The sequence below is a fragment of the Doryrhamphus excisus genome, linkage group LG14, assembly GCF_037039965.1.
Source record: "Doryrhamphus excisus strain RoL-2023G ecotype Guam linkage group LG14, RoL_Dexc_Guam_v1.1, whole genome shotgun sequence".
In the NCBI taxonomy this organism is placed as follows: domain Eukaryota; kingdom Metazoa; phylum Chordata; class Actinopteri; order Syngnathiformes; family Syngnathidae; genus Doryrhamphus; species Doryrhamphus excisus.
Genome location: NC_136370.1, coordinates 13,965,909 through 13,979,213, shown reverse-complemented (window position 1 = coordinate 13,979,213; position 13,305 = coordinate 13,965,909). Strand labels below are relative to the sequence as shown.

The window sequence follows — 13,305 nt, the reverse complement described above, 5'->3', positions numbered from 1 at the left end:
TAGCCAAGTTCCTTCTTCATGGGCCACTTGGGACATTGGCCTGATAAGAAAAAATAATCTTTAAAAAATAATCTTTACAGTATTTGAATTAAAATAATTGGTTTGTCATGTAGTATTGGTTAAAAGTCTTACTGCTGCCCAAGTAAATACCCTCTTACAAGCTGTTGCAACACCAACACTGCCAGCTGAGCTGCTGCTCAGCGAGACGTGCCAGAAGCTAAACATGCTTGTAAAGAGAAACAAGGCACGTGTTTAAGCAATAATGGAGATCTGTGAGTGGTTAGTATGTCAACTTTGCTTTTATTCCACAGCCTCCCCCGCCCAAACATCCAAATCATTTCACTACCAAAGAACCACTGGAATAGTTATGTGTGACACACAATAACTGCAAGCACTTATGGTATATGGTACATATTATGTGGTGAGTAAGTCTTAAGTCGAGCTGCATACCACCCTCACATTCATTTGAAACAGTTTAAAGCCAACATTTTAAAAAGGTAAATCACCATTTATTATCAACTCCTATACCATTTATTAATATAAAGTTGGGTTTGCAGTTAGCGGCACAACACCGGAAGTCCTCCTAAGCACTTGTGAGTGTGACCAACCACAGCAGAGTGGGCCGTGGGTGGAATAAGTTACAGACCATTTTTGCAGGAAGCACAAAATCCAAAAAATACAGCTGAATAGGTGCAGATTCTGGAAGATCTAAAAAGCTTTCTGTGCTGGTTTGTGTGTGTAGCTGCTCTACATGAGTCCACAACTCAATACAAAGGGACAAAAAAATGCTCATAATAATAATTCCAGCTCTAAATTGCAACCAAAAGCAAACAAACAGATCAGGGAATATACAAACAAGCCGTGTCTAAAAAGACTTAAGTGCCTGTTTCCTGATGAGTGAAGGATAGCTATCACAACACAAAGCACTTCCTGGCCTAGGCCCCAGGCTTTAGCCAGACTTCACTATCAACACACTACATACATAAGCATACCGTACATTAAATCTAAAGTCCTATCCCACATTCATAAGATAGCTGTACTTTGGTGATAGTAAAACACATCAAGAGTGCTGATGGGGCTTCTCATTTTGTCAGCTTTGTATCAATGTTGTAATGTAAGAGTGTGTGAATACCATGGGATGTTGTTTATGCGTCACTGGGTTGATGGACTTTACAAAAAAGTGTTTCGTCATTGACTGCTAAAGACATTATTGGCCACAGAGGTGCAGTAAAATTGAACAGAAAGTTCATTGTTTGTCCCATTACAGCAGTGTGCTCCTGATAGCTTGTGGTGAAGAGCACCTCTGTTTCCTGTGGGACAGCTGTGGGGCAGCACCGTAGCCAATCAGTCATCTTGCTACACATGCTACGGGATGCAAAACTCTGAGGGCACACGTCTTGTCACATGCTAACGAGGCACCTAACATCAGTTACAACAGTTGTAAGTTGCTGACACAGATCTTCCCCGTGGTTTCACCATATCAAAGCTCAGCTCCAACTACGAGGAATAACAGAGGAGACATAGTGGCAGTGCTGGATCTCCACTTTCTGTCATACCATGCCTAAACCCAGGTAGAGAGGATGAGGATACTTCAAGCAGGCACTATATTGTATATATACTATATGTATTAAAACTGCAAATGTCAGACTTGAAAGTGGGCATCTACATTCATCATTTGGTGTGGCATACTTGGGGAATAATGAGAAGGTAGTGGGTTTTAAACTCCACATGAAACATGCCAGAATTCCATATGAGCCAAGAGGAAACGTGTGCTGAGGTGGTGGAACACTGACTCATGTCTCGTGTGTTCTGCAAACATACTCATTGAATCCAAATTTAATTTGGATGAAGTTGACTTAAAAACATGAGAACACCTTGTACGGACAAGAAAAAATTTGCCAAACCAATTTCATTTTAATGTAAATAAATAACTTTGAAGAGAGCATTAAGAGAGAAATGCTGACACGGATCAAAACACAGGGACCACAATGTGAGACTTTTATAGGACAGGAAGTGATAAAACTCAAATCAAGTCCATCTGGTGGAAAAGCTGGTTCCCTCACAGTTGGACAGTTTGCAGTACTGCTTTGATGCTCACAAGCACCGCAAGTGCTCATGAATTACACACAAGAACTGAAGACGTATATTAAGCGTGTATTAAGGGAGAACGCAAAGGGTGTGTTGGAAGGGTCTTTGCATGGTAAGCAATAGGCATGAGTATCATTTTCATTTCATCACTTCTCTTGTTAGGGCTGGTGTTTCTGGGTTTGATGTGGAGGCCCTATAAAGTTCATGTTAAACGCATGTAACAATGCAGTAATTCAATAATGCCTACTTGGACTAATACCGATCTTGTTTTGAGGGATTGATGCAAACTAATCCAAATCATAAGACTAAACTGTGAACCTGTTGCTCCATGACAGCCATCATTAACCCATAATCATCCATACCCCCCCTCCCTGAGTGACCCTGCTGTTCAGGCTTCAAGTGTTGTGGAGCTTCAATGCCCTGTTGGGCTGGGAAATGATGATCCTTTCTGCAACGCTGCCTCCTTCAGGAACTGCAGCTTGAGTTTAAGTGGATACAGAGGAAGTGCGTGTGTGTGTGGGGGGGGGGGGGGGGGGGGGGGTGCTCAGGTTTTGCTACTCAAAAGCACCTATCCCTTCTGCAACTAACCCACTGGTATTTATAATATTCTTGCTTCTTAGTCATACAAACCAGAGCACAGAGCAGATCCACGGCCTCCAACACCAGTTCCTGGTGTCCAATTCTGGCCACACCAAGCTCTTCCAGGTCCTGATGCGTAATCTTCAGTAGCTGTTCTCCACTGATCTTCTCCCGCTCAAAGTTGCTCACGTACTGCTGTAGGCTGTCATCCAAACCTGCGTACATATGAAAAAAGTCGATTAGGAATGATTAGCTATTACACTGGCAGTGCATTTAGCAGTATACTAGCAGGGAGTTTGCATGTGTAATAATATTAGTGTGCACGTGTGTGTGGTTTTAGGTGTGTGTGTGCGTAAAAAACAATGCAGCAGGGGAACAGGTGGGACAGATAACTTTGCAAGATAAACACAGCACAAACAGAGCAACAGTTGATTCAACTAAGGCTGTTAGCCTGGTTAAACAATAGATGACTATATTTGTGCAAGTGTGTATGTGTGTGTGTGTGTGTGTGTATTAGTGTGTGCGCCAACTGCCTGTTGCTGACTTCTAATAACGCATTCACCACACCGACCCTGGTGTTCGAGACAGAAGGCGATAAATCATAAAAATGTTTTACATTCAGTACAATAACAGGAATTGAATGAATGCATCTCACATGCAATTTGTCTCTCAGTGATCTTCTGTGTGTGTTTGTGGAAATAAACGCCATCTTTCTTCCAATCAAAGGGTGTTCAGAGAAGAGGCAGCTGCAGAAGCATGGCCCCGTGCCCTGATTCTCTAAAGGGCCCGTCAGCTGTGAGACACACTCAAACTCTAACCGACTCCGCCACACACACGCTCACAAATGATATTCCTCAGTACGAGGCTGGATTTGGCCGCGCTAACTCTACTTGAAATTCAAGTCATGAGGAACTAGACGTTTTTTGAAGAACATAAAACCTAGCAGCATATATAAGTGGGGGCTTGTAAAATGTAGAGCATGAAGTTATGAGACCCAACCCACTGGGTGTGCCCGAGGGTCATATTTTTATACAAATATAAAACCATATTGACATGCTTCCTTCCTAACTCAGCATAATGCGCATGGTCTGCCAGGATCTGCATCGTTTTTCCTGAACCCGAATCATCTCAACTGAATCAAAGGAGAACCCATCACAGCCTGTTAACCATTCATCTGCACACAAGCCAAATCCAGTTAGACTGATGAAATGTTTCTCATTCCTCGGCATTCAAATTCCTGAACACCACATTAAGGAAGTTTGGACTTCACCTCTGAATGGTCCAGCTGCGAGGAAACACACTTCTCGATAAAAAAGACAAATGCAAGACACCAAAGAGCTACTTGTGAATAAAGAAAAACAAACCTTGGGGGTTGACAAGTCCGATGGGAATTATGCCACATTTCCATCTACCTCAGTAGAAAGGCCACAAGAAAAGTCAAGCAAACAATAGGACCTGTTAAGGGTCACATTGTGAGTCTTTTTTTAGCGATCAGATCAAAAACCCCACCAAGATTAAACAAGATCTGACTGCATATAGGAAAATAAAGAATGTGACAACACTACCTAAATTTCAACAATCATTTTCCCGTGTCACGCAACATTAAGGTCAGAGATACTCGTAAAGAAGATAGTGTCACAATATTGTGAACTTAGTGGAAGGAATGCAGCAGTGACAACTGTGAAGGCCTTTCAAAAGCTGTGCACGATGAAAGAGCTTTGACAGAGTTTTATGGCCTCTGTGAAGCATTTGGCAAACGTCCTCGGACCAATGCGAGAGGGTGTAACTCCGCAGCGGAGGCATAAACACACACCAGCAATGTCAAATACAATCACACTGATATACAGCTGCGTCCATATTTACGGCTCTTGAAAGTTCAGTTTGATTGAAGGCCAAGTGCAGTAACTTGCTTAACAAGTTCTAATTAACAACATTTGCCTGGTGTTATTATTCTAATTCAACAATTTAGATGTCATATAGCAATTCTCTGCTTCTGCGAGTGTGAGAACTTTAATTTCGCTCTTGGAGCCTTTTATACTAACCATCTTATTCCATTCTACAGCAGGTTATCGATACAACAAATCAGATTTTTGTGTAGTTTTGCTCTTCAACTGACAGGCATATTTACGGATAGCTGGGAAAGCACAAGGTCCAGACACTCCAGTCTGGACCACGAGTGGAACTATACCCTGTGGGAGGCCCGCGAGACCCGTAGCATACTTAATGGTTGTGTAAGCACACATTTCTGGCAATGTAAACAGCAGAACCCTTATTCTTGCCAATGTCTAGGCTATTCTTATCTTAATCTCAACATTTCCCATCATCTTAGGCGCAGAAAAAAATGTGGACTGTTTTTTTTTTCCATGGCTCTGTACACACTGTAATGATAAACAGCCAATTCCAATACTGACACATGCTAACAAAGAACCGGCAACAAGGCAAACCTAAGTATGGGTACATCAACACGTTGCCGTCCAGATAGTATTGATCAAGTTTGAACTTTACAACACTTCTGCTTTCTCGTTGGGTTGGGTTTGATTACACAAAACAGGACTGAATAGCCATTGACTTCCTAGAAGGGTAAGCTTCCTTTTGCTGACCTCTCCCATCTTTTAACCCCTCCCTTTGCTCCCAGTGGGAGGACTAGCCACTTTCTAACGCACACACACAAACAAACAGAGACACACACACACAAGCATGCATCGACATCCCCGCTGAGGTGGCCAGTGGGAACATGGCTGGGTATAGAATGGCAAAGCCACTGTAACTCTGCTGTCTTTATTTGTCAGCCAGCCCTCTGAACCTGCAGGGAACGGTCAGGAATTCAACTCATTGTTCTCTACTGAGCAGCTCCATTGTGGGAATTCACAGCACCCGGGCACAATGGTCTCTGGCTGGACCAGACCATGTTGTAATTAGAAAGAAAAAGCTTGTCTCTGCAAATGCAAAGCTACCTTCTAATGCATGACTTCACAGAACAACAAAGCCTGTGTACACACTGGGCTGGCCCATCCAATGGGAACTGGGAAAAAGTCTTACAATGGGGCTGCACAGCTCTGCATGGTGGGTCTTTCACTTAAGAATTTGACAGTATGTATTTTTACATTGATGACTGATAAAGTGTTTTCATGTGCAAAAATTTGGCACGTGTTTTCTTTATAAATACAGTGGAATCTCAGTTAATGTATGCCCTGGTTAAAATTTTGCGTCAAAAACTTACACCAAAATATTCCCTTTTTCATGTACAGCATACTACTACTACTACTATAATCTGTTGCATTGATCATCATTACCATTCATAGGTAGTGAATGCCTATCCATTTTATAATAAAATTGTGTTTAGTAAAGCATATTTAGGCTTTAAACATTGCATGCGCATTTAACAGTTAGCTAGTTAGCTTCCATTGCTGGTAGACAGTAGCAATTTAAAAAAAAAAAAAGAGGGTTCTGAAGCTGAATCACAGTGATCATCATCCATCTTCTACCGCTTATCTAAGGTCGGGTACCGGGGGCAGCAGCCTAAGCGGGGAAGTGCAGACTTCCCTCTCCCTGGCTACATTATCTAGCTTGTCTAGCTATTGATGCGTTCCCATGCCAGTTGAGAGATACCTGAGCCACATCATCTCAATGCTGAGGAGCAGTGGTTCTATTCCAAGTTTCTCCGAGATTACAGTGCTTCTCAACAATCTCTAAAGGGAGAGGCCAGTGGAAAACTCTGAGAAAACTCATTTTGGCCGCTTGTACCCACAATCTTGTCCTTGACCACCATTCACAAATCTTATGTGAAACATGAACACTTATTTCTTTCACTTTTCTGTGCATTATAATGCCAGAAAACAAGTCAATATGAGCTAGCTAACAATGCCCATCATTTCAGACCCCCCTTAACAGGCTGTGATCATGCATGAACAAGTACATTGAAAAAAGTGCAGTTCCGCTTTAAACTCTTCCTCCAACAGTCACTTTTATTGCAAATGTTGATAAGAACATCAACGTCAAGGACAAGAAAGCATTCAGCTGAGATCTGCATTACAAAAACCGAATAGCTGAAACTATGGAAAAAACACAGGCAGTGGGCAATGAACCAAAATAAATTATATATTTGCATATAAAAGATAACTTGTCTGCATTTTATAGACTTTGGTGATTGATTAGCTCCTAAGTGTTTAACCACATGTACCAGACTACAAGTCAGCAGTGATGTGTCCAGAGTGGGTTTCCTAATTGACAAAAAGCAGCTGAGGCTAGTCCCCACACAACTTGATTGATGATGACTGATGCGACAAGAGTGGGTTAAAGTTCACAGGCCTGCTAGGGTTGAAACACATCAGCAAGAACCAGTGGACTTATTTTATTTGGTGATGTGGATTTGAATAAGCAGGTGCATGAATAAAAGTTACATTAATGTAAAATTATTTTTCTTAGAAGACATGACAGCAGTACAACATTCCTAGCATGAAACAGCTGCATGGAAAATCTATTGATGTGAGAGTGAGAGTGATGATGTCCGGAGGTGGTGGTCTGAGCGGAGGTGCGAAACAGGTTAAGACTTTGGCAGTCAAAAGGACCTGACAGTTGATGAATTCCTGTCAACATGTACTGCATATAGGAAAAACAGGACAGAGCAAGAATGGGGGAAAGAACGTAAAATGGAAGCTGAAGCAGTGGCTGTGGACATAATAGCTGGTGTGCAAATCTGCAGAAACCAAAGCAGTGCTTAACAGCAATGGGGAAAAACAGGGTTACTGAGCACCTGAAAAACAACCCATAGCAGGACATGGTCTGCATATGATGGCTTCCAACAAATCCCACAATGCGAGTCCAGACAGGAATACTGAGAAAGGGCCTATTATAGTCTTTTTAAAGTTATTCTGTTAAGCAATAATTCCCACTGTTCTCCAGGACACTGACCTTAAAAAGTATGTTCAACCGTCTCAGACAATAATGTCTTCCTCTTTTTCTAGTTATCACCATCCATACATGTGTTCTGCATACAGTATATGCAGCATTGGTTTGCATTGAAAATGTCATTAAATTGCAAGGCTGGCTGTGTGGCCTAATAAAAGTGCCATCTGTGGCACAGGAGACAGAACGTTTGTGTTGAGTAACATTTGCCACAACCTGCAGACAATTCCCCTCAACAAAACCATAATTAAAGACTTCTTTAAAAAAAACACACACACACACACAGAAGATGAAGTGAAAAAGTTAGAAAACGAGGACCTAGATAGAAATTAAAAAAAATGCTTTTCACTTTAAATTCCAAATCACATCAAAAGGGGTGTTAAGGTTGCATCTACTAAGTAAGTAAGACACAAACAGCAGAGTAGAATGCTATGTGGAGGCTCCCTTCACTCATATGCAGCGTGATGAGGGTGGCCCTGCATACTAATTACAGACCAATTTACCAGCACCATAAGAGCGGCCTACTGATTGTACACCATGGATGAACAAGGCTTTGGGGTAGGAAATGCATCCCGCTCATTTAGTTTGCTGTGGGAATAATATTGAGGCGATCACACAAACACCGGATGAGGGCATATTTCAGACAGAATGAAGCCTGTATGACAAATGCCAGCCTGTAATTAAACTCTCTTAAATTTCTACATGGTTATATAATACAAGCTTAATTTCTAATGGCAGTGATGGACAGATCAGAACCTGCAAACTGACAAAAATTCCCCAAAGTATAATCCTACCTAAACATCTTAAAACATAATGGAGAACCTTGGTTAGCGTCGATAATTTTTCCAGAAGGTTCGACTGAAATGGATGCTAACCGATGAAATTTTTCCAATAAGACGTCATTTAAATCCAATTAATCTGTTCCATAAAGCTCACACATGCAGAAAAATATTCCAAATACATATACTGTACTTATGAATGCGCTAATGAATAAAATGGCTAAATTAATAAACATGCATTTATCCCTTTCATCCATCATTGACAACTGTTTTATGCATATAAAACTTTGAATACACGCTTTGTGTTAACCAGACATTATAGTCTTCCATTTTGTTTGTTTTGAAGGTAAGCTCCTTTGTTCAATGCTGAGGGTGTTTTGCAATAAAAAATACATTAAGAACACAGTTGGACATAACAAGACGGGTGGCATATTATACACTAACTGAAAAATCGAGGGAACATTTTTAGCCTACTGCTTTCCACTAAGCCAGTCAGGACTTGGAAGGACCACTGGTGGTCATCCTGCACTGTCAACATGGTGGTTGAAAATAGCTGAAGCACTTGCTGGTGCTGTAGATAAAAGGTTGCTATAGTGACAAAGGGAGTTGGAAGTAGGGAGATGGTAGTGGCATGAGAGTGTGATAGACCGCCAAAATAATGAACAATTTAAATAAAAAAAAAACATCCAAGAATTCTCGGAAACCTCTCAGAACGTTGATTGTTACGGTTATTCAAGTAAGACATGACAAACTACAGCCACTGGGAAGCAGATCCTGTTTTCTCTTATGAAAAGATCACGGGTGAGTCATTTTCATCAAAAGGTAGGAGTGAGTGACTCGTTATGTGCAGGCCAGTAGCAGCATCCGCATGCATGTACATAAAGTACACATACAATGTCGCGACTCTCGTGCTCATTCTAATTAAAGACAACAAAGACACACACACACACAAAACTGAATCCCTCACCACAAAAAAAAAACACCCCACCCTTTTTTCCAGGTGAGCAGTGTTTGTACTCATGCCAGCACCTGCTAGCCGTTTCCCCCTACAGTTATGACACTTAAAGAAAGGGCCAATCAGGTTCATATAAAGGATTAATGCAATGTTGACTGAACGCAGTTACGACAGGCCTGTACAATACAAACACGAGTGAGGGGCAGGTGAGAGGCTTTGCCAGAGGGTCTGCACCACAACATTAAAGAAGATAAACACATCGTCCCGTAAAAGCAAAGGCAGCAGAGCTTTGAATAAGTCGGCTGTACTTCAGGATCAATCTGTCAGGTTTGACCTGCATTCTATCAGTGCTGTTGATAGATTTTCAATAGTCCCCAGAACCCACGAGAACCCCAACATTTATCTGGTTGTGTTTGTTTGCTACGTCAATATGAAGTTCTATATGACCATAAAGGTCTATGCACATATGCTCACCTGTCAGGGACTACAGATGTAAAGTAACCTTTGGGCTAATTATGGCATATTTACATGAAAGTGTCACTTTTTCAATAAATAAATACAAAGCTTCATGTGATTTAAATAGATGGAAAAAGTACACCACATCCGAAAAGGATGATTTGAAAACTGTGTTAACAGCAGTATTCAGCCAGCCTGAGTCAAAAACTGGGAACAGCAGACACGTCTGGACATGTTTTAAACAATCCCTGATATGGTAGTCACCCAGTGCCTATAACTACAGCTATACTTGATCAAAGTATAATATGACGGTGCCATTAATGTTTTTTGTCAGTATTTGGTCAGTGACCATGAACGCTTTATAGGCAACTGATGGCTCCAACACGACATCCCACTTGTTTTGACTGCTCATCCTCAAAGCAGAAATCGACTGCATTCCGTGGTCATCTGAGCGTAACTGCACTAACACTGTTTTGATAGCAATACTGACTGACACAGGCACACCGAACCCCCAACACACACATACATACAAGTCAGTGTACTAGTAGACTGTGCTATTGAATAGATTGGAACAACACACTGGGAGAGTGGATCTGACCTGCAGACATATCAAGTGGTGAATGGGCTGGTGGCACACATGCTTGACTTCCCTGCACGAGAGGTCGCTCAGCATGTCACTCTTATTTGCGCTTGCACCAGTTGTGCCACCTAAGGTTGGAGCGTTTATTCCCAGGGCTTAAGCATGGCACTTCACAGGCCAAATGCTCTTAGGGAAGACCGCAGCCAAATAGCCTGCAGGTCTCACTAAGCAGAGATGATCTGAGAGATTTGCAATGCACATTTTACATTTGAATAAAAAGCAAGATGATCTATGGACGGTTGGCAAGGATACGGGGCAGCGCTTGGCTTCCTCTTCTGGCATGACTAGAAAATATGTTAGATATATAGTCTATCCCTGCTTTTAGCGGGGGTTACAAGTGGATCCTGGCAAAAAAAAACCTTGAGATGGGTCCATAGCAATATCTATTTATAACTCACTGCTTACTCACCTTCAACCCCTTATGCTAGCTTAATGTTGATGGTCTCCTCTTTGCAATAAAAGTGACCATCCAAATACCGTATTTTCTGGACTCCGGAGTAAGATTAAGATTAAGATATGCCTTAATTCGTCCCTGAGTGGGGAAATTTGTATTGCACAGCAGCAAGAGTACAGAGTCAGTTAGCAGTACAAAATACACAATATAGAAAAATAAACAATATAAACAACCCAAGTATTAACAAAAATCAACCGTTTTTCCCAGAGTTATATACAATACAGTATGTAGGTAATATGAAACGAGATGAGATACATAACCAGTATAAGTCGCACAAGGCCAGAAATGCATAATTAGGTAGAAAAAAACATAAATAAGTCCGAAAAATACGGTATATAATCTTTTGACATTAGCTTCAGCTCCAGAACCCTCCCTTTCTCTCTTCAAATGCCATTGTAACACAAAAAGCAGGTTTGCCCGCCTCTGCTGGGCCCATCCAGCCGTATCCGCTGCCTTCTGAACCATATATGCAGCCAACTCCCTCTACGGCATCCCGGCGAAGAGACAAAAACGTTGACTCTTCACAGTCCACACGAGTTGTGCACACTCATTGGACAGCCGAAATGGGGAAGTGCAGAGACTGCATTCGATTAGTGTCTGCATGCTTCGTACTGAGGTGGTACTCATCCCCAAATTTTACCCACACTTGCAAGTACAGCTGGTTGGGACCGGGGCTGTTGATCAAATCGTGAGCCTGAAACTCTCCACCCTGCCAAGTGGTCGCATCCAAATGCCGTACCAATCTAAAGCTTTTCAAAGCGCCACCCATTTAGCAACTGCTCATTCAAATTAAAATCTAATGAGCCTTCGCTGTTGTTTTCCCAAAACCATATTAGAACAATGGCATTAACTATTAATGATTTTGAAGCTCCTGAGGCTGTTACGTTGCAACACGGACCTTGTGAGAAACAGGCCATGGAGGGGGGCAACAGGGATGTAACGAAGGCGATCTCTTTCATTCAACTCTCCCCGGGGGGGAATCCTCTTGCAGCACTTCCCCTGAGCTCTAAAGACCTTTTTGTATGGAAAGGTAACACAGTTATCTGCCCATCAATGGAACAATAGCATGATTATAAGTGCTGAATGGATGGGTGACTGGAAATTCGTTAAATTTAAGGTGTCAAGAGAAGAATGACTTTCAAGTTAATGCCCTATATTTGTCCTTGTGTGAATCACGTCACTGGAAGAGATCGCTGATGCTGGTCAAATTTCAATAACTGTCCTTAAGATCGACTATATCTGTCCAGTATCTGCTCTCACTGCAGTTTAGTTTAGTTTTCAGTGAGATGATGATCTGAATCCATCACTGCCCACACTTTACTATTATTTTTGTAGATAAAGACACCAAGGGTTGCCATCAAGGAATCCACTTAGCATGTGTGGACTCTAACACAGTCCTGTCACTTTTTCAAAGCACAAAGTAGTCAAAGAGTAAAACACACTTGCCATGTTTGTCACCGCTACGACAAGCTAATTACCTCCTTGGCACTTTGATGCTAGTTGAAAAGCAGGAAACAGACCCACACACACCCTTGGTGACTTTCAGACCTATCTAGTCGTCAAGTGTAGATGTTCATCGTTGGATCAAAGTAGGCGACATGATCAGCTAGGCTGCCCTTATCGTCCAAATTATCTCAGTTAACATAAATCTGAAAATAAAATCAGTACTTGGGTGTAGAACTTCCCGGAGGAAGTTAACACAGTAGTTGAAAGTGTTCTGTAAGTAGCTGTGCAGGTTTGCATGTTTGAAATGCCAGCATGTTTGGCAGGCTTACTCCCAGTAACAATTAACCAACCGAACAACGGGAAAATTAACTCAAGTGTTGGGTAAATGGAAAACTATTCTGTTATTTGAGCTGAAGAATCCTTCACAGTTGACACTATAACCATGTTTACTATATTTGGAATTTGGAAGCATTTCAGATTTTTGTGCCAACAAAGCACAGATCAATTATTTGACAAACAACATTAAATGATGTCTTCACAAAAGTTTATTAAATCCCGATGGTTAACACGTGACAAATGGCATACCGATCACATGACACCACAGGTCCGGCTGAAAGATCAGAGCTTGTGGTTCGGGAAATACGCTTTAGGGCATCACGAGTCCCCAAAACAAAAGACAACAGTGTTTTAGAGTTGAAAGAACCAATTGCCCTTTCACTGGCCAATAAACATCCACCAGCCACTGCTTGATCTCCTTGAACAATGCAAGTGATTAACAAATGCATCAATACACAAAGAACGCCACGGTCCTTCTGACGAAAACAACCCACGGCATATGAGATCAAATGTATACAATATTTAAATATAAAAACTGGTATTGGGTCAGTTTATTTTCATGACAGAGCCACAAAAAGCTCACATTCGTCATTATCTCAAGAATAGATGGTTCAGCTGCAACCAATGAATTGATGATTAATGGATTATCCGATTAATCAACAACTAT

The 13,305-nt window shown here is 41.6% G+C and overlaps 1 protein-coding gene across 1 annotated transcript in view; it reads right to left on the bottom strand.

Annotated features, from left to right (window-relative positions):
• Nucleotides 1-13,305, bottom strand: part of LOC131140298 (connector enhancer of kinase suppressor of ras 3-like) — a 29,838-nt gene that overhangs the window by 13,377 nt on the left and 3,156 nt on the right. Inside the window, exon 2 of the mRNA XM_078795910.1 lies at nt 2,719-2,882. Coding sequence (XP_078652036.1) covers nt 2,719-2,882 — 164 coding nt within the window. The remainder of the gene's footprint in view (nt 1-2,718; nt 2,883-13,305) is intronic.